The 21,127-nt window shown below is 40.6% G+C and overlaps 1 protein-coding gene across 1 annotated transcript in view; it reads left to right on the forward strand.

Annotated features, from left to right (window-relative positions):
• The window catches only part of FAM227B (family with sequence similarity 227 member B), a 733,538-nt gene that overhangs the window by 512,788 nt on the left and 199,623 nt on the right, over positions 1-21,127 (forward strand). Inside the window, exons 10-11 of the mRNA XM_082254045.1 lie at positions 3,797-3,906; positions 10,731-10,886. Coding sequence (XP_082110171.1) covers positions 3,797-3,906; positions 10,731-10,886 — 266 coding nt within the window. The remainder of the gene's footprint in view (positions 1-3,796; positions 3,907-10,730; positions 10,887-21,127) is intronic.

The raw sequence follows: 21,127 nt of genomic DNA on the forward strand, positions 1-21,127 counted from the left end.
TTGGAGGATTAGGTGTCAGCCCAATCTATTAGGAGTGAGTCATGCAGCTAGCAGAGAAAGAAGAGATCAGGGAGGAACCAGACTTAGGGCTTTGGATGTGGGTTTTTACACACTAAAGAGGGATGGCTTTGTTCATTTTTCAAGTCGGAGGTTTACAACTAATTGAAGTCACAGGTTAGGAAAGGGGCCAGATCTGTAATGAATACTTAACTGCAGATGTAACAGAGCTGTGTAAATCTCAGTATTGGATGGACAGGAATACAAATCCATTTTAATGTATAGCAGCTTCCTTATATGTATTTGATTGATGTATGTTGGCCTGGAGTTCAGTTTTAACTTAACCTTTTTTTTTTTTTGTCTCTGTTTAAACAAAATGTTTTGATGAGTTATTTTTTAAAGAAGCCGGTCACCTTCAAGGAGCCAAATAATCCTATTTCAAATGAGACAATCGTATAACAAGGCATGTTGTACATTTACAAAAAAGTCTGTTTCTTCTATATACACTCTTTGCCTGTTTGAATACTTTTTTTTTTTAAAATCAAACTCTGTATGAATATTAACCTCCTGCCATCCGCGCTACAGCCTATATACGAATTTTCGGGAGGCCGTTTTTAAACGGCCTCCCAGTGACACGCCCCCCGCGCGCTCCCGCGAGCGCGCATCGGGGGGAATCTGTGTCAGCCGTGTCCCAATCACAGCGGCCATTCACCACATGATCAAGCCGTCCAATGAGAGATGATCTCATATGTAAACATATGAGATCATCTCTCATCGCCGGCGCTCCTTCCTCACACAGAGCCTGCGTGTGAGGAAGGAGGGAGAGCTGCACAGCGCCGGGGACACAGAAAAAAAGTAATCAGGGCACCGATCACCAGTGCCCTGATTACTAGAGGTACACCAAACACACCTTCAATGCCCACAGTGCCCACCATCAGTGCCCCCCAATCAGTGCACACAATCAGTGCCCATAGTGCTGCCAGTCAGTGCCCATCAGTGCCTGCTTATCTAGGCACTGATGAGCACTGACTGGCAGCACTATGGGCACTGAGTGTGGGCACTGATGGTGCTGCCCATCAGTGCCGCCCATCAGTGCTCATCAGTGCCACCCGCCAGTGCCCATCAGTGCCGCCCGCCAGTGCCCATCAGTGCCGCCCGCCAGTGCCCATCAGTGCTGCCCGTCAGTGCCACCTCTCAGTGCCCGTCAGTGCCACCTCTCAGTGCCCAGCAGTGCCGCCTATCAGTGCTCATCAGTGCCGCCTATCAGTACTCATCAGTGCGGCATATTAGTACCTCCTCATCAGTGCCACCTCATCAGTGCCCATAAGTGCCACCTCAGCAGTGCCCATAAGTGCCACCTCATCAGTGCCCATCAGTGCAGCCTATCAGTGCCCATCAGTGCCGCCTCATCAGCGCACATCAGTGAAGGAGAAAAATGTATTTATTTTCAAAATTTTCTGTCTTTTTTCTTTTTTTTTATAAAAAATAAAAAACCCAGAGATGATTAAATGCCACCAAAAGAAAGCTCTATTTGTGTGAAAAAAATGATAAAAATTTTATATGGGTACAGTGTAGCATGACCGCGCAATTGTCATTCAAAGTGTGCGAGCGCTGAAAGCTAAAAATTGGTCTGGATGGGAAGGGTGTTTAAGTGCACAGAAGGCAAGTAGTTAAGGAACCTAGCAGTTGCAATTAAGTTGGCAGGAAATGACAAGCAACATTGCTGGTTGGTATTTCTCCATAGATTTGAAGTTTGGCATACAGGTGGACCCATATTTTTCTTTTGGTGTTTATATATATATATTTGCTAGATGTCACTGATCAATGTGAATTGGAGTTGTTTGGTTGACCTGCGAGTCTGTCCATCATGTGAAGGAGCCACGTAGTTGGGACTCAAATTTTGTATTTGGGAGTAGTTTATCACTATATTCAGCATACAGTAACATTTTTCTCCTTTTATTAACTAATTATAGATGTCAAATGGTGGTTATGGGTTTAATGACACTTTAAATTTTCTATCCAAATATATTGGGGTTGATTCACTAAAAGTGGAGCGTGCAAAATCTGGTGCAGCTCTGCAAAGAAACCAATTATCTTCCAGGTTTTTTGTTAAAGCCTAATTGAACAAGCTGAAGTTAGAGGCTGATTGGCTACCATGCACAGCTGCACCAGATTTTGCACAGTTTTAGCAAATTAAAGCCCACAAATTGATAATGTAAAGTGTTACCCATATACTTTTAGGGCTCTTTCACACGGCCGCTCCAATTTTTTATTCCGCTGCGGCACTTTTTTTTTTTCACGGACACGGATGACACTTGTGTAATCCGCTCCGTATGTCCGCATATGCGGATAATATACGAACATAATGTATGTCTATGGGGATTGCGGATGTCAGCGGATGACACCGCTGACATCCGATTTTGCATCCGTTCCGTTTTTTAAACGGAAGAAAAATAGGGTTCTGTTCCGTTCCAAAAAACGGAACAGAACTGAAAGAAGGAAAATCGGATGTTGGCGGATGGTTATCCACTGACATCCGCTGACATCCGCAATTCCATTGACATGCATTATGTCCGTTTTTCATCCGCAAAAAAATGGGATGAAATACGGACATACGGAGCGCCCGTGTGAAAGACCCCTTAGACACCAAACACTATTTATTGCCACAAGATTAACAGTAACAATAACATGTATCTCATATGATAATGGCCTTTTATTGCAGACCTCTTTTAATAAAAACACGCTAAAAGCAGTTTTCCCACATTTTTTTCTACTTATAATTGTTGCGCAGCAGATATATTTATTCCACTATGGTTTCCTCCTTAGAATAGGTTACTCATTCTAGTGCTCATGTGTAATTTGTTTTCTTCCTTGGATTTCCTGTTATGAGCAAAGGAAAAATTCCCTTTACCTCCATTCCAGAATCTTTTGTTTTCTTTTCTGGCGATAACTTTTTTTCCTGTCATCTGTCTTTACTTTGGACCCATAGCCCAATTATTTTCTTTCTTGAAGAAATCAAATGTTCAGCAGCCAGCCCAGTTAATTTGAAAATAAAATAGACACATTTTAGGAAACACGTTGTGTATCATTTTATATTTTTTTCCACCTTCTAATTTACGTTGTTGTTTTTGGATGGTGTTATATAGTTCCATAAGTAATTGCTGCTTTCCTATTGGTTTGTCAAGTTAGTTAAGATCATTTATGTAAAGTTTTTTCTGAAGTTAGTGGGGCCTTCCAAGTTTATGCCAACATAGTATGTCATTTCCTTACATGTAACATTTCAGCTCTATTTGCTGATCTGATTTTACAATGTAGATTTCCTTCCTTTTTTTGGGGAAGCTGACACCCTGAAACATTTTTGTAAAATAGCAACCATATGGGAAGGTGTTTTCTATATTTAAACTAACCAGTCAGGGTAAACTTTTCAACTTTTACATTTATCTGTCACATATTTATTTATTTATATATGTTTCACCCTGCCACATTATCTCTTAGTTATTAATGGTAGTGGTCTGTTGTCATAGCAAATAGTGAATGCTTGCAAGATGTGTGCATAATATCAACAATGTCTGCATTAGGCATCAACTGAGAGCGTGCACAGGCCTCCTGGAAGCTTGTCTGATGTTCTGCTTCCAATATTCAAATAAATTGTAACCATTTGAACCTTATTGAGACATTAAGAAATATGTACTGTATATTAAGCCTTTGTCAACTTGAATATGACGACATAAATATTTTCCTATATGGAAGAACTTTTTGATATATAACAATTTATAATGTAATCTATATTCTCATCCAGAGGTTAAACAGCACCTGGAATTTAACTTGGACAACTTAATACAAGATGCTAGAGAATCCAACCTACCTAAGACAGTGGATACAAAAGAGACAGATTCACCTGTGAAAGAGGTAAGTAGATGAATTTCAGTTTGCTAAACACTGTTTTGATTTCAAGGGCTAGCCAGTAGATCCAGCTGCTTCGGGGTTTTCCTGAAAAAAGTCCAGAATACACATTGACTCCACTCCTTCATAGTTCATAGTCCTTCATGGTTAAAACATTGATATTAACATAAACAGTAAACATGAATGCATGCATTTATTTTATCATCTTGAATATGAACATAAACTGTTTTATGCTCCATATCCATATTAGGTAAGCCTTAATTGTCTACACAATTTGTGACTGAGTAGACCATTTTATTATTATTAGTGTTAAAAATGGAATAACAGATGTGAAGGACGCATCTGTAGAAATGGACTTTAAAGGCTTTCAACATGAGACAGATAGCAGCACCAACGTAAAAAACAATCACATTTTATTGATAACAATGCATCCTAAAATAAAGGACTGACTTAAACAAAGAGAGGTCAGCCCAATGACACCATATACATACAATATGGGAAATACAGATCACATAAGTAGTGACAAAAAGCAAACCAGTTTACAAAGATGAAGCAAAGAGAAGGTGCATTTGTATCAAGGGTCGACGCGTTTCGCAGCGTGCTTCCTCAAGACCTTGTAGATACACAGGTACACATTCTCTTAAAGTAAAAAAAAAAACAATATTAATACTAAATAAACACAACCATTTATACTTTAAACAATATTTATCATTGAAATGTCCACTGCTGAAATACCTTCTCTCTAAAAGCATTCAACAGAAAAAAAAACCTTCTGTAAATTCCAAGACTTACCTGTTAAATTTATTTTGCTTTTTTATATATATAGATTTCTACCAGTCCTCTGGTTAATTGGTTCCCCTGTGTCCGCCGCAAGCCGAGTTTTTTCTATTGAAGCAGGGGAAATAAAATCCTTTCTGATCCCCCGGAGAGGCAATCTGATATTCCCTGGATCAATCTTACCTATAAATATTAGTACCCATTTATATTATGTACACCCAGGAAAGAATCCAGTCCTTTTTTAAAGCAATCTAGTAAGCTAGCCAGAACCACCTCTGAGGGGAGTCTATTACACATTTTCACAGCTCCTAGGGTGAAGAAACCTTTCCGTTTCTGTTTGTAAGTGACATAGATGTATTTGTTACATGGAACATAATTTGTCATTTCTGGAAGATTGGTTAAAGCAGTGGAAACTGCAGTTCAATGTTTCTTTATGCAAAATAATGCATTTAGGGAAGGAGAATCCACTGATAGAATACAATTTTGGGAGTATAAAGTTGGCCAGAGCTACCGAGGAAAAAGATGTAGGGTGCTTATTTTACATAATTGCAAAATGAGCAAACAGTGAGTCCAGGCAGTGGGGAAAGCAAATAGAATTTACTGGTGTATGATTAGAGGGATCACCAGCAGGAGGATGGAGGTCCTGATCTTTAAAATCTTCAGTATAGCCTTCTATTAGACCTACATTAAAATACTGTGTCTAGTTCTGAAGTTCTGAAATGGTAAAAAGATCTGGGGGATAAAATATATTAGCAGAGACTGCAGAAACTTAATATGTACAGTCTTGAGGAAAGAAGGAAGAAGGGGCTAATCAATGAAACCTTTAAATGCATTAAGGGTATAAATAAGTCTCAGGAGGGCAGGATTTTCAATATGAAGCTAAGATCAAGAACGTGAGGATATGATTTCAAACTAAAACTAGCAGGTGGAAAGTTCAAAATGAATCTTAGTAAGTATTTTTAGTACTGAAAGAGTAGTTTATGCCTAAAAGAGATTTCTAGGAGAGGTAGTGAGTCAATCAATACTAAGTAAATTTAAACATGCTTGGGACAAAGATCTATACTCCAGACAAAAAGGTTAAAACAAAAAAAAAAAAGTGATCAGTGATCCCCAAGCCAAATCCTTTGATCCTTAAAGTGGTTCTAAAGGCTGAAGATGTTTTACCTTCATGCATTCTATGCTTGAAAATAAAAAAAAACCTTCTTTGTACAGCGCCCCCCAGCCCCCCAATCCTTACCTGAGCTCCCTCCAATCCAGGGATTTTCACGATAGCCTCAGCTGTATGGGGACTCTCCCTCCTCATTGACTGCGACAGCAGCAGGAGCCCATTGGCTCCCACTGCTGTTAATCACAGCCAGTGAGCCAATGAGGAAAGAGTGGAGGGTGTGACAGAGCCATGGTTACATGTGTCTTATGGACACATAGAGCAGCTGCTTGGGAGCGAGCATGCAGTGATAACCCCAGAGCAAGCAGCTTTCTCTGGGGGCACTGCTCAAGGGGGAAGAGCCAGGAGCACTGGCGAGGGACCCTAAAAGAAAAGGATAGGGGCTACAGAAAACAAAGCTTTAGTATCACTTTAAACTTGCTGAAAAGTCAGCTTGCTTTGAAACTATTTGTATTCAAAATTATCTCAAAACCAACAGTTTTAAGTTTGGGCAGACTCGATGAACCAATTTGTCTTTTTTCTACCATCACTCTTCTTTATTTCTATGGCTTCTGTACTACATGGCACCTCTTTCAGGAGAGCTTTTATCCATTTATTATGTAGTTCGGTTTCTGACCTGTTTCCTTCTGTGCCATCAAATCCAGTTTCAAACTTGCCTTAACCCATATCACCTGTTCTGGCCCTAGATCTGTTTTTGCCTGTGCCAAACAGGCCTTTATCAGCTAATCAAGCTCTGAAACCCTGTCCCCCTGTACAGCCGATTAAGCCTCAGACATGCTGTTTTTATGTGCTTCCCAACTGAGATTTTGACCTGTTCCCCCTCATGCCAGGTGGTCCTTGCTCTCAGCAATGCTAGCTTATTTTTGAAACTTGTTTTAACATTTGATCGAACTTCAGTCCCATTCACACGTATTCCATCCAGTCTATCTTCAGGCCTCTCTCTTTCTGTCTCAACTGACCCAATGTCAATCCTGTGTTCCCTGCACCAGTTGTTGCAGTTAAAGACCTGCTTACTTCTGCACCAGCGTAGACCTGCTATCACCTGTACTAATCCTGCTCAAGGCCTGTGCCACCTGTATTAATCTAGCTTAGCTTTCTCTGCCAGCTCACTAAACTTTAAATGCTTTTACTTCAACTGGATGCTGCGGCTTCAGGTAAACATCACTCTGTACCACCCAACTAAGTTTTCAGAATAAGGTTCATCTAGTTTTTGGGTGGTGCTACTTTAACATGAATAAAATCATCTGGAAAGTGCTTTGAGAAAGTGGTGTGATGTACACAGTAAAGACTCTGTCACCACCTTCTCAAAGCAGCTTCCAGTCTGTCTGAAATGAAAAGTTCAGTTTGGAAAATCTGTATCCTTATAGTTAAATCATCCAAATGCAGCACTCATTGTTGTCTGCAAACTATATTGCGTCCACCTCCCTACAGGAAACAGACTCCCTAAAGAAACAGAGAAAACTACATGCCAAGACTCCAGAGCATGTCACTCCCATAACTCCACTGGCACTCAACATGTAGAGAATAATATACTCCTATGGTATCCGTATAGGCTGAACATGCCTCCCTCTTCTCTGCCCTATTCTTCCCACGGTTCTAAACACAAAATAAAATGTTTCGGAAAACTCAAAACTCAGTTAAATGAGTTAGAAGAGATCCAGGTAATTAGATAGTAAATATAAATTAAGAAAGAAAATGTGGTAGAAAGAGACTTGCATTTCTTTGTTTTGTTATAACTGCAAAAAGAACACAATAGCACAGTGTTTCAAAGCAACAGAAGCATACAGTATACTATATATGTATGTTAAAGATGGAGATAATAAACCATGAGGGGAGGTAACAGGAGCGCTGATAATATTTAATAAACAGATGTCTTTATTATAGGAAAGAAGCATCATTTCTTAAATGCTTCTCACTTTGCATAACTTAAGCCCCGTACACACGTACCGATTGTCGGCCGTAAATATTTGGCCGACGACCGATCGGCCGATTGTAGGCTTGTTAGTATGATGCTTCTGACAGCCGACAGCGCATTTTCGGCCGAACAGAATCTGTCGTGCAGGCATTAAAATTTTTGTTGGCCAACACCAGAACAGCCAATTGTTCGCCAGTCAGTACAGATTTCGGCTGATAGACAGCAGATTAGCAAGACTGGGCATGCTCAGAAAAGAAAAAAGACAAGGAAAGTTAACCATCACATGACATCACTTCTGCAGTCGGCTGTTGTTGGCCGACAAAATTCGTGTGCAGTCTTTTGCAGTTTTCAACAGACACGACAGCCCTGGACAAAAGACGGCCGATAGTTCGGCCGACGATCAGTACGTGTGTACGGGGCTTTAGTTTTGTCTTTCAAATGGAGAACAAGATGAGTGCCCTGCCTTTTTTTATGAGCAATTCCTCCTTTGCTAATAGGTCCTTTTCTATATGCCCATTCACCAGGGGGTCTCATTGGAGTGCAGTGAGCAAAACAACAAAACTACCCCCCCCCCCATCTACTTATATACTAGATGGCAATATAAAAGTAATTCACCATCTGCCAATTTGTCACTGGCTCACTTCAAGTGGTAAGTGCGGTCCATATGACCCAAGAAGAGCATCCAAAAAAACATAGGGTTAAAGGAACCTACTAAAGAGAGTCGTAAAATTGACCAGGCAGCATATAGAAACACAGCTTTATTGCAAATTTTAAAAAGAAATATATACACCAGAGAGTAAAATAAAAATAAAAACCTCATACCTTCACCACTCAAAGAGTTAAAAAAGACAAAGTTGTCTATTCACCACAGTAGCTGCTCACACAGTGCACTCAAACATTCACACTACCTGTTGGTGTCATGTGAGGTCCTTCAGACTGTACTTTGGACTGTACTGAGACATTTGCTCCCAGCTAGTATCCCAATACCCATGCAGGGGCTACTTGGAATAGGACCAACAGGAGCAAGGTGATTATGTCAGTATCAACTTTAATAGGTGGTTATCCATTTGTACCAACATCCGGCTTTCACACCTTACAACATTGCTCCTTGTATTTACCGCTTCCATGACACCAACAGGTAGTGTGAATGTTTGAGCACACTGTGTGAGCAGCTGCTGGGGTGAATAGACAACGTTATCTTTTTTAATGCTTTGAGTAGTGGAGGTATAAGGTTTTTTATTTTTACTTTACTCTTGTGTATATATACAGTATATTTTTTGAATTTGCAATAAAGCCATTTTATGACTGTTCTTTAACCCTATGTTTTTTTGGATGTTCCATTGCAGTGCGTTTAATGAATGGGTGTTCTGTTAAGGCAGCACATTCATTTAAATGGACTGCCAAACATACTTCACCAGATTGTGCTACATGTCAAGTGCTTTGTGGAGGTGCATTGGGATGCCATTCAATATTAATTCAACACAAAGGTTTAAATGGGTCCCTAATGTGTGTACTTACAACACTTAGGCTCGGTTCACACTGCCACAACCTTAAAGTCGTGCGACTTACAGTGCGACTTTTCCAATCGACTTTAGTGCGACTTTGAAGCAAATTCAGCGATTGTCTTGCAATCTTCCTGTAATGTCGGATCCAAATCACATCAATTAGGATGAGGATCCAACTTGGAGGCAACTTCCATTAAAGTCTATAGGCACAAGTCTGATATAAGTCGCCTTGAAGTAGTACAGCAACCTTTTCTAATGTCGGAGCAACTTCAGTAGTGCTAAGTAAGACAGCTGTCATTGACTAACATGAGATTTCACATTTTATGCGACTTAGGGTCTCGCAGAGATAGGTAAAACACATTGGGAGCACTAATCTTCAGTTACTTAGTTCACTAGCCCCCATTCACATCAGGGTGATTTGACATGTCAAATCGCATGTCAAATCACAGCCCATTGCACCGTCCGAATCAGTGCCACGCCGACTTTGTGGTGCTGCACTGATTTCCAAAAGTAGTTCCTGCACTATTTTTGGCGACTTTGGGGACGATTTCCATAGACATCTGTGCATGAACCCGCACAGATGTCTAAAAAAATCGCCCCCTGAACTCGCAATTAAATGCGGGTTTGAAATCATGCCAGTTCAGCTGAATGTGAACGAGGGCTAAATGGCATCTCTTCATTGCTCTCATCTGACCACAGCTGGCAATCAAGTGCTGTTTCCACTTTTTGATCCTTATACTATCTTCTTACATCAGGCCAAGAACTTCTGAAAGCTTTTCTCTCCTGTCATTATCACTGCAGGGGCATCCACTGTCAAAATTACCATAGGCCACTTCTTCTGAAACACTGCCCAGAGATACCAAAATTGAAGCTGAATGAATGGTGCATGGGCTGCTGACAAACTGGGCTTTGTAGCTATTGGCTGCAAACAACCATATCTGCAGGTCTCTGCTTCAACCCTAGAAGCAAAACTCAAACAAGTGTAAACACTTTTAAAGGTATATTAACAAAGTATGCATTAAATCAGACCTTTAAAATTGAAGAATAGATTACTTATATAATAAAAAAAAAAAAAAACTAAACTAGCAAATAGGTAACCCATTTTTGTATGGCCAGCTCTAGTTCTAGTCGTTTTCTAAATGATATTCTGAGAAAGAATGATTTAATGTCTATGTGAAAAAATCAGAGTTTTTGGGCAGCTCTAGAGGGGATGCAGTTGGGCTGAATAATGGCTTTGTTTAGCATCATTAAAATAATATTTCTGTGCAGTAAGTATATAATATTACAAACTGTTTTGCTTGCTTTAGAAATAAAGAAATACAAATTGCACTGTGTTCTTTAGATTTATTATTTTAATGCATCTAAATATAAAACAAAATAATGGTACATTAGCAATTCTTAACCATTGTATTCCTTTACAAAGTCATTGATAAAGTTTTAATGTCTGCTTTGTTTTCTGTGTTTTCAGTCACACTCAATTGGCCCAGGACCTGAATTTCATCACACACTTTTCCAATTGGCAGGACACAGTCTTTTAGTGTCAAACTACCTGAAGAGGCACAAACTGAAAGATTTCATACATGTCAACTCAAGGCATAAACTTAAACGCACTGAAATTTCAAAGGTACCATATCCTTTGAGTAGTGTTGACAGATACACAACCAATGTTCAAAAAATGTTACCTAATTTTTTTTTTCTTAACCATTTAGCCATAAAAGAAAAACAAAAATGTATCACCAAGTATGAGTTAAGTGTTGCCATAATAACCAATAGTTATCTACCATACAATACATACATAGAACATCCTAATCCAAATGGTAACGGCCCTGGATTGGGTAAAAAAGTGGTTAAGCAATGGCAAATGAGGCTTACTAGTATGCAAAATTACCAAATTCATTAAAGAAATATGAAAAAAAGAGTAAAAATATATACAGTATCAAAAATTACTTTATGTTGAACAGACAATGTGCTAAATTCACCACAATTCCAACAACAAGTAGCATATAAACAAGGGAGGCTTGTCATTAAAGCACTGTGCTGGAGATCTAGGAAAGAAAATGTTCTCACCAAAATGCACATGGATCAGCCACTAAGGTGTATCCAACCCCAAAAATACAGCCACCCCATCTAAGGACTGGGGGCGTGGTGGTGGAAGTGTGTCCTATGCCTACATACTTTTGCTAATGGGTGTCCCTCGTCCCATCCCAAAAAGTTGGAAGGTTCCCTAACACATGTACATGAGTGGAGCTGCCGATCTGAGCTGACCCAGGAGTACTGCTGGCTTATTGGTGTTTTGGAGTGTTAGATTGGGGCCGATCCATTGTGTCCATTAAGGGGAGGACCGATCCATGATTGTCCGGTGTGAGAGGAGTGTATATGCCTAGTACAAGTAGTGTTAAGGTGAGAGGCCAATCTATAAGGTGGTGGTCGTGAGTGCACTAAGAGCACCTGTTTCTTCAATCAGAAAGTTTTTGTGTCACCTTTACCTCACGGGCATTGCATGGACTATCATTTCTCCTGTTATTGATGCTGTTTATTACTATCACTATCTGAATACTAGCGCTGCTCTATATATATATAAAGCATATAAACAATGTACACTATGCAAACCTCTGAACGTCTGTTGTGTTTATATGTATCACATATGACCAGCATGGGCAACACCCGCATCAAGATAACGTATGTAAGGCTCCTTTCACACGGTCTGCCTCCGTAGGCGGATCCATGCTGCTCAGCGGGGGATCGATACACTGATCCCTGCTGAGCAGGCAGGTGACCGCTCCCTCTCCACTCTGTGTGCGGAGAGGGAGGTGTCAGAACCAAATGCATCTCTATGGATAATCGGATGAGAACGGACCGCCTGTCCGCTCTCATCCGATCCCATCTGATCCAATCCCCTGAACAGATGGAAAAAAGGGTTTCCATCCGTCCGGATTTCACGGCATGGATCGGAAGCGGATAGCAGCGGGTGTCAGCGGACATGTCTCCGCTGACATCCGCTGCCCAATAGGGATGCATGGAGGATCCAATCAGATCCGCCTAAAAAACTGACAGGCGGATCTGATCGGATCGCTCATGTGAAAGGACCCTAAAGCTGGTAAATGTGACACATATATGTCCCAGGGCCCATTAGGCTGGCTCATTTAGAACTCATTGGTCTTAACAACATATTGCATTAGACTCCTCAGGATAGGTGATGGCAGTGATAGCTTAAAGCAGAGTTCCACCCTCAGAATATTTTTTTTAACAAAAATAGCCCATTAATATTAATACATCTCGCTTGACAAAACCGCTATTTACATATTTATGAGTTGAACAGTGTTTTTGTTTAGTGAAAATCTTACTTTTAAAATTGCTGCCTGTGCGTTGTCATCTTTACTAAGGGCATCTGAAGCCGCAGTGTAAGACTAAAGCCTTGTACACACACGTCGAAAATCGGCAGGGAATTTTCGTCCGACGATCGATCTGCCGATTTTCGGCTTGTTAGTATGATGCTTACGACTTTTCGGCCGAAAAAAATCTGGTGTGCAGGCTATAAAATTTTTGTCCGCCGTTAAAACACGGCCGATTTTCGTGCAGTCAGTACAGATTTCGACAGGAAAAAATCTAATGAGCAAGACTGGGCATGTTCAGAGAAGAAAGAACACAAAGAAAGCAAACCAACACATGACATCACTTCTGAAGTAGAATTTTGTCAGGCGAGAAAATTCGTGTGCAGTCTAGGCACATTCCAACCAACAAAACACCACTCTGGACAAAAGACGGATGATCGGTCGGCCGATAATCGTTGCGTGTGTACTAGGCTTTAGTGACCTTCTTCCTGCTTGCTGTTCATTCTGGCTACCCAGAATGCAGCAGGCAATCCCGCACATGGGCAGTACTAGGCTTCAGGCATAGTACAGGTTGCTATAGAGACGTCAGGTGAGGAGGAAGTTGCTGCCCTCTATATCCCTTCCCCGCCTCCCGGAAGACACAAGTGCAGGAGACAGAGACAGAGAAAGAGTCAGACATAGAGACACACACTGCCAGCTATTATGGTTAAGAAAGCTCTTGTCTGGCTGATGGGGAACTTTAATGTAACGTATGGATGGCAGCACTATGATTGGGGGCAGCGTGGTTATTGTGGCAGCAACACTGTGATGGCACCCTTTGATTTGGGGCAGGATTGTGGAAGTATGGCTGGATTGATGTAACACAGTGATGGGGGCAGGACAGTGATGGGGTCTGCAATGTGCATTGATGGATGGATGTCACACTGTTATGGGGTCAGCACTGTGCATGGATGGATGGATGTCACACTGTTATGGGATCAGAACTGTTGATGGATGGATGTCACACTGTAATGGGGTCAGCACTGTGATGGGGTCAGCACTGTGCATGGATAGATGGATGCATATCACACTGTTATGGGGTCAGCACTGTTGATGGATGGATGGATGTCGCACTGTTATGGGGTCAGCACTGTGCGTGGATGGATGTCACACTGTTATGGGTTCAGCACTGTGCATGGATGGATGGATGTCACACTGTTATGGGGTCAGCACTGTTGATGGATGGATGGATGTCACACTCTTATGGGGTCAGCACTGTTGATGGATGGATGTCACACTCTTATGGGGTCAGCACTGTTGATGGATGGATGTCACACTGTAATGGGGTCAGCACTATGCATGGGGTCAGCACTGTGCATGTATGATTGGGTCAGCACTGTGCATGGATGGATGGATGTCACACTGTGATGGGATAAGCACTGTGATGGGGTAAGCACTGTGATGGGGTCAGCACTGTGCATGGATGGATGGATGTCACACTGGTATGGGGTCAGCACTGTGCATGGGTTCAGCACCATACATCACATATGCCATCACAGTGCTGCAAAAATCACAGTGCCATTACATTGCTGCCCAAATCACAGTGTCATCACAGTGCTGCAAAAATCACAGAGCCATCACAGTGCTGCAAAAATCACAGTGCCATCACAATCACAGTGCTGCAAAACTCACAGAGCCATCACAGTGCTGCAAAAATCACAGAGCCATCACAGTGCTGCAAAAATCACAGTGCCATCACAGTGCTGCAAAAATCACAATGCCATTACATTGCTGCCCAAATTACAGTGCCATCACAGCACTGCAAAAATCACAGAGCCATCACAGTGCTGCAAACATCACAGTGCCACCACAGTGCTGCAAAAATCATAGTGCCATTACATTGCTGCCCAAATCACAGTGCTGCAAAAATCACAGTGCCACCACAGTGCTGCAAAAATCACAGAGCCATCACAGTGCTGCAAAAATCACAGTGCCATTACATTTCTGCCCAAATCATAGTGCTGGCAAAATCACAGTGCCACCACAGTGCTGCAAAAATCACAGTGCCATCACAGTGCTACAAAAATCACAGTGCCATTACATTTTGGCCCCCATCACAGTGCCGCCAAAATGACAGTGCCATCAACCACAGTGCCCAAATTACAGTTTCCAGCATAGTGCCCAAAATTACAGTGTTTATCACAGTGCCAAAATTATAGTGTCCCCCAATGTGCACTCACCGACTGAAAAAAAAAAAAAGGTGTAAAGTATTATTTGATCTGACTCCGCTATTAAGGACGATAGGGTAACACTGGCAAAAATAGCAGTGTTACCCTTCTTAAAGATGGCGCCAGATGTGCTTGACTCCGCCTCTCTTACATCATTTCTGGTTTGGAAATAACTCGATGTGAGGAGAGGCCAGCCCACGTCACTGCCCATTGCCTCCTGGGAGTGATTACAAACAGCTCCCATGAAGCAATGCAGAACAGGAAGTGACGACGACGGGGGAGGAAGGAGGAAGTGCACATTAAAATGCCCTAAAAAGAAGGTAAGGAACACACACAAAAAAAATAATGCCCAATTGTTGTTTAGCATTGACAGCCTGAACTAAATCTAGTACGTTGTAAAACAGGGTGGAACTCCACTTTAAAGGAACGTGGATTCAATCTGTTCGCTCAATAAATACTGTATACCTTACCATCCACTAGGGAGAAAGCAGGGTTGCCACTGAGGGTAAATTAGCAGTGCAGCAGCAGGTGTATAGTAAGGCGACTTGTTAAGTCATTCAATAGTGGCTTACATTGATGAGATATAAAGTTATTCCATTAGCAATAATGCAGGATATCTGATATTGCACCATCAATATGCACATCAAATATAACCAGGTGTAGGTTATGACCTACTAGGCAGTTACAGAGATCAAGATTAAAGGGAACCGATGAGAATCAACAGTATATGCTGAATCAATGGCAGGCATTTAGCAGATTCCAAGTATACAGTTCAGCCATTTCAAAGCTGATCAATCACACCAATGGTATCCCATAGCAAGATGTAACTGCATCCTAAGACAGCCTCAGCTCAACCCGAACACTTGAAGGGCCATGCGGGGAGCGGGCTATCATGTCTCACTGAAAAAAGTAAAAAAGTGCTGCTCTACTTAACAACAAGCTCCTAATGAAATAAGGAGCTTGTTGTTAAGTGTTATATGTTGAGTGTTATATAAAATCATATACAATTGTATATATCAAAAATACCAATATCCATAAAGTGCATAGAATTGTGCAAAAAATACAAAATAGCAAATGTGCAAAGAAAACTTCAAATAAAGTCCAAATATGTGCAATATAAATAAATATACAGTGTGACAATGGTGGAAATTAATCAATTCCATCAAACATAAATTGAAAATGAAAAAAAGGATGAATAAAGTCCTCAAACTTATATGAAAAGAGTGTTTCGAGATATAAAGTTCATATCCGATTAAAGGAAGAACTTCATGTGTTCAGAAACAAGGAATTGTCACCCTAAGTGCGACCATCACTAGAATGAAGAGGAGCGCTTACCAAAATATGTAGACTCTAAAACTGTAGGTAAAGAGTTATTCAAGCAGGAAGTGGTGTCACTTGTAGTACAATGGTCTCACAATAGTTGTCACCGTCTCCTCAAGTCTTTTAATAGGCATAAAGGAACTCGGGTACGCAAGAAAATAAATAGCCTCTTCATAGTGTCCATCAAAGATAGACTTTATTAAAAAGTAGAAAACTTACATTCTCTTAGTAGTTAGCAGGCAATAATGGTACAAAGTAATGTGATCACAAAGAAATCCAATTGGCGCAATGTCATGGAGCAAGCTCAATGGAGCCGACGCGTTTCGTCCTCTTAGACTTCAACTGGGGTACGAGTATGTGTCCATCCATTGCGCTTTTATATAAATAGAGTAATTTATTAGCTCTGATTGTACAATCTGTTCCTCTTACCAGTAACAAGGAAGTGTTTGTAGTATGGCTGGCGGCGTGCGTTCCACACCTCAATCAATTGCGGGTATCGATTACACTTGCGGGGATTGGTTGAGTAAACCAAACCTCACTCTCAGACTGGCTATTACTGCAAAAGTAAACAGTCTTGCGATGCTGCGAGTATACAACACATGCGCAGTACTACGCGTGCTGCGCCTCATTTTCACACCTGGCCACGCTCCAGATCAGGAGACATAATACCCACATTCCAAGCCTCGGTTTAGTCTCGCAAATATGCCATAGCCTGAACATAAGGACTGGAGATGGGGTCAGCGTACAAAGTAGAAAAAAGACAATGTGTAAAAGTGTATAATAGTTCTCAATATAAACCAAGGGAGAAAAAATATAAACATTGATATTACCACTACTAAGCTACAGGTGGTCCCCGGGTTACAAACATCCTGACTCATACTTACAAATCTAGGGAGACAACAGGAAGTGTGGAAAAAATCTACCCCTAGGAAGGGAAATTCCCTCCTGTAAGAGTTCTCATGGGGAAAATGTGTCTCCACTGAATCTTTATTACCAATCCTTGTTTTCACAACAACCCAAAATGTTCAAAATCCAATTGTCATAGGGACAGAAGGTGAAGTGACATCTTCTAAACAGGGGTACAGACAGCAAAACAAATGGTACAGGGGTGTTAACCCTTCCCTATGCTATCTAAAAAACTTAATTATTATTTTGGCTGGAGCTACACTTAAAAAATGTACCTGTTCCAACTTACAAACAAATTCAACTTAAGAACAGACCTACAGTCCCTATCTTGTTTGTATCCCGGGGACTGCCTGTACCGAGATACCTGAAGCACTGGAAAGCCTAAAAATATGCTAGTATACGAATGTAAGCTAACGCTCATTGTATATGGCTATGAGTGTATAACAACCAAAAGATGTAATAAAAGGAAATATTATGAAAAAATTGGGATATATAAAAAATAGGTCAAAATATATCTAAAAGGAGAAAAATAGGGCGAATAGGGCGAAGAGGCCTTTCAGACCATAGGGATCGAATTATCCTTTCTAGTACACTCAAGCCCTATTAATAAAAGTATTGATGTCCCAATAGACATTTATGCCATGGGGCCAATAGGATTTAGGCTCATAGCTCCAATAAGTTTCCAAACGTGAAACAACTCTAACTGCTGAACCACCCCTCCAAGAGGGTGTATATTTATCTATAACTAGAAGTTCAGTACATGTGGGGTCCTTATTATGGTGGCGTAGATAATGTTTGGGGACACTATGGTTAGTTTTACCTTTTTTAATATTGCCTATATGTTCATTAACTCGTACTGAATAAGACCGTATGGTCCGTCCAATATATTGTTACGGTCATTCTTGAGAACATCCCAACGTTTATTTAGGATGCTCCTAATTTGAGTACTTTTTCAGTTTTTCTAGGTATAGATAAATATACACCCTCTTGGAGGGGTGGTTCAGCAGTTAGAGTTGTTTCACGTTTGGAAACTTATTGGATCTATGAGCTTAAATCCTATTGGCGCCATTGCATGAATGTCGATTAGGACATCAAGGCTTTTATTAATAGGGCTTGAGTGTACTAGAAAGGATTGTTAGATCCCTGTGGTCTGATAGGCCTCTTTGCCCTATTTTTCGCCTTTTATATTTTCTTTTTGATATAACTTTTACCTATTTTTTATATATCCCCATTTTTTTGTAATATTTCCTTTTATTACATCTTTTATTGTTTGGTTTTTATACACTCATAGCCATATACTATGAGTATTAGCTTACATTCATATACTAACATATTTTTAGGCTTTCCAGTGCTTTAGGTATCTTGGTACCTTAGTAGTAGTAATATCAATGTTTTTATATGTTTTCTCCCTTGGTTTACTGTATATTAAGAACTATTTACACTTTTACACATTGTCTTTTTTCTACTTTGTACGCTGACCCGGTCTCCAGTCCTTATGTTGGGGCTATGGCATAACTGCGAGACTAAAACAAGGCTTGGAATGCAGGTATTATGTCTCCTGATCTGGAGCGTGGCCAGGTGGGAAAACGAGGCGCAGCACACGTAGTACTGCGCATGTGTTGTATACTCGCGGCATCACAAGACTGTTTACTTTCGCAGTACTAGCCAATCTGATAGCGAGGCTTGGTTTACTCAACCACTCCCCGCATGTATAATCAATACCCGCAGTTGATTGAGGCAGCCACGCTATAGACACTTGCTGGTTACTGGTAAGAGGAACAGATTGTACAATCGGAGCTAATTACTCTACTTGTATAATAGCCCAATGGATCGACACATACTCACACCCCAGTTGAAGTCTAAGAGGACGAAGCGCGTCGGCTCCATTGAGTTTGCTCCATGACATTGCGCCAATTGGATTTCTTTGTGATCATATTACATTGTACCATTATCGCCTGCTAACTAGTAAGAGAATGTAAGTTTTCTACTTTTTAATAAAGTCTAGCTTTGATGGTTTTACACTATGAAGAGGCTATTTGTTTTCTTGCATACCCGAGTTCCTTTATGCCTATCAAAAGACTTGAGGAGACGGTGACAACTATTGTGAGACCATTGTACTACAAGTGACACCACTTCCTGCTTGAATGACCCTTTACCTATGGTTTTAGAGTCCACATATTTTGTAAGCGCTCCTGACTCTTCATTCTGGTGATGGTCGCACTTAGGGTGATAATTCCCTGTTTCTAAACACGGAAAGTTCTTCTTTATATCTTGGAACACTTATACCAAATAATGCCGCGCAACAAACATAACAGTGAATATAAGTAAATAATTAATAAATAATAAAATTAATTAATGGCAATTAAATGCGTGAAAAAAAATATGTTATAACGCATGCATAAACTTCAAATGTATCTCTAATATAAATAGTGCTATATTATAAAAGTAAATTCATCAAAATCTATTATGCATACAATCGTGCTTAATATCTAGAAGAAGGCTAACACATAAAGTAACATTGCTTTTATCTATTAATATAATGTGCAGTGAAAAAGAGTCCATGAATATAAGGTGCTGTCACGAACAATCCTCTCTCAAAAGATGCCAATAGTGCTGTAAACATGCATAAAAAATGTAGAACCCCAAAAAACTGCTTCAATGTGACAATGTGCTTCAACTGGTGTCTCAGTGAAAATACACCTTGAACTGTGCACCCCCTTGTGGTTTGGTTCTCACCTCAATTCATGGGACCTTGCAGTTAAGCTTGGTCATAAACGCGTAGTGCCTTCCCAGGCTAGGAACAGTTTTTCAATCCCCCCAGGTGGGGATTCTCTCTAGGGGATCAGTCTTTGTAGCATACAATGGTGATATCGTACATAGGAGGAAAAAAAATCAATAGTGCTGAAATCTTTTTAAAATGTATTTGATAAAAACAGTAAATGACTCACATAGAGGGAGATTTACTAAAGCTGCAGAGTGCAAAATCTGGTGCAGTTCTGCACAGAAACCAATCAGCTTCCAGCTTTTATTGTCAAAGCTTAATTGAACAAGCTGAAGTTAGAAGCTAATTGGCTACAATGCACAGCTCCACCAGTTTCAGTGTGAAATAGGTTTACTATATTTCCCCAATACTGTTGGTGCTATGAGTGCACCAATCTATCTATGGCAGTCCAGCATCAGAGAAATGTATCATGGTAAGATCACTGTCAGCCTATAGCCAGCTGCATCCACCTGCTGTCTCTCGGTGTGTGCAGTGCTCCGTCCGTGGAGAGGCACAGACTCATTTTTTATATCTTGAAGCACTCTTTTTTTTTATAAGTTTGAGGACTGTATTCATCCTTTTTTGCATTTTCAATTTATATTTGATGGAATTAATTCATTTCCACTATTGTCACACTGTATATTTATTTATATTGCACATATTTGGACTTTATGTTAAGTTTTCCTTGCACATTTGCTATTTTGCATTTTTTGCACAATTCTATGCACTTTATGGATATTGGTATCTTTGATATAAACAATTGTATATGAATATATACAACACTTTATTTAATTAGGAGCTTGTTGCTTAGTAGTGCAGCACTTTTTTTTCAGTCCTTTTACAACATTGTTGTGTTGTGGTGCTTGCAGCTGTTTTTTATGACAGTAGCGCAGTAATTATTATTTATATTTAGTCATGTCCACATGCTACAAGATGGTCTTACCGCATTCCATAAGCGACTTGCAAGTCTGCTGTGTAGAAGTTCATTTTTTTTCTGCCTGTCCTTAACAAGGACATTTCAATTGGTCCTTATTCATCTCTGCATTAAGTTAAAAGTAAGATGAATATTAATGCATGATGATAATTCACATTTTATGGTTACAGACTGATTTGTAGCTGTTAGTCCCCGTTCACACTGGGGCGACCTGTGAGGCGACCTGGTCGCCTCACAGGTCGCCGTAGGTCGCCTTCCATAGGGAAGCTGCGGACCCGTTCTAATAGGAGCGACACAAGTCGCTCCAACTTAGAAAAAGGGTCCGGAGCTTCTTTGGGGCGACCGTCATAGACTTCAATGTTATGAAGTCCGTGCCGGCCGATCCGAGGTCGCGGCGCGCTGCTC

Source organism: Pelophylax lessonae (assembly GCF_965119305.1).
Source record: "Pelophylax lessonae genome assembly, chromosome: 4".
Lineage (NCBI taxonomy): Eukaryota > Metazoa > Chordata > Amphibia > Anura > Ranidae > Pelophylax > Pelophylax lessonae.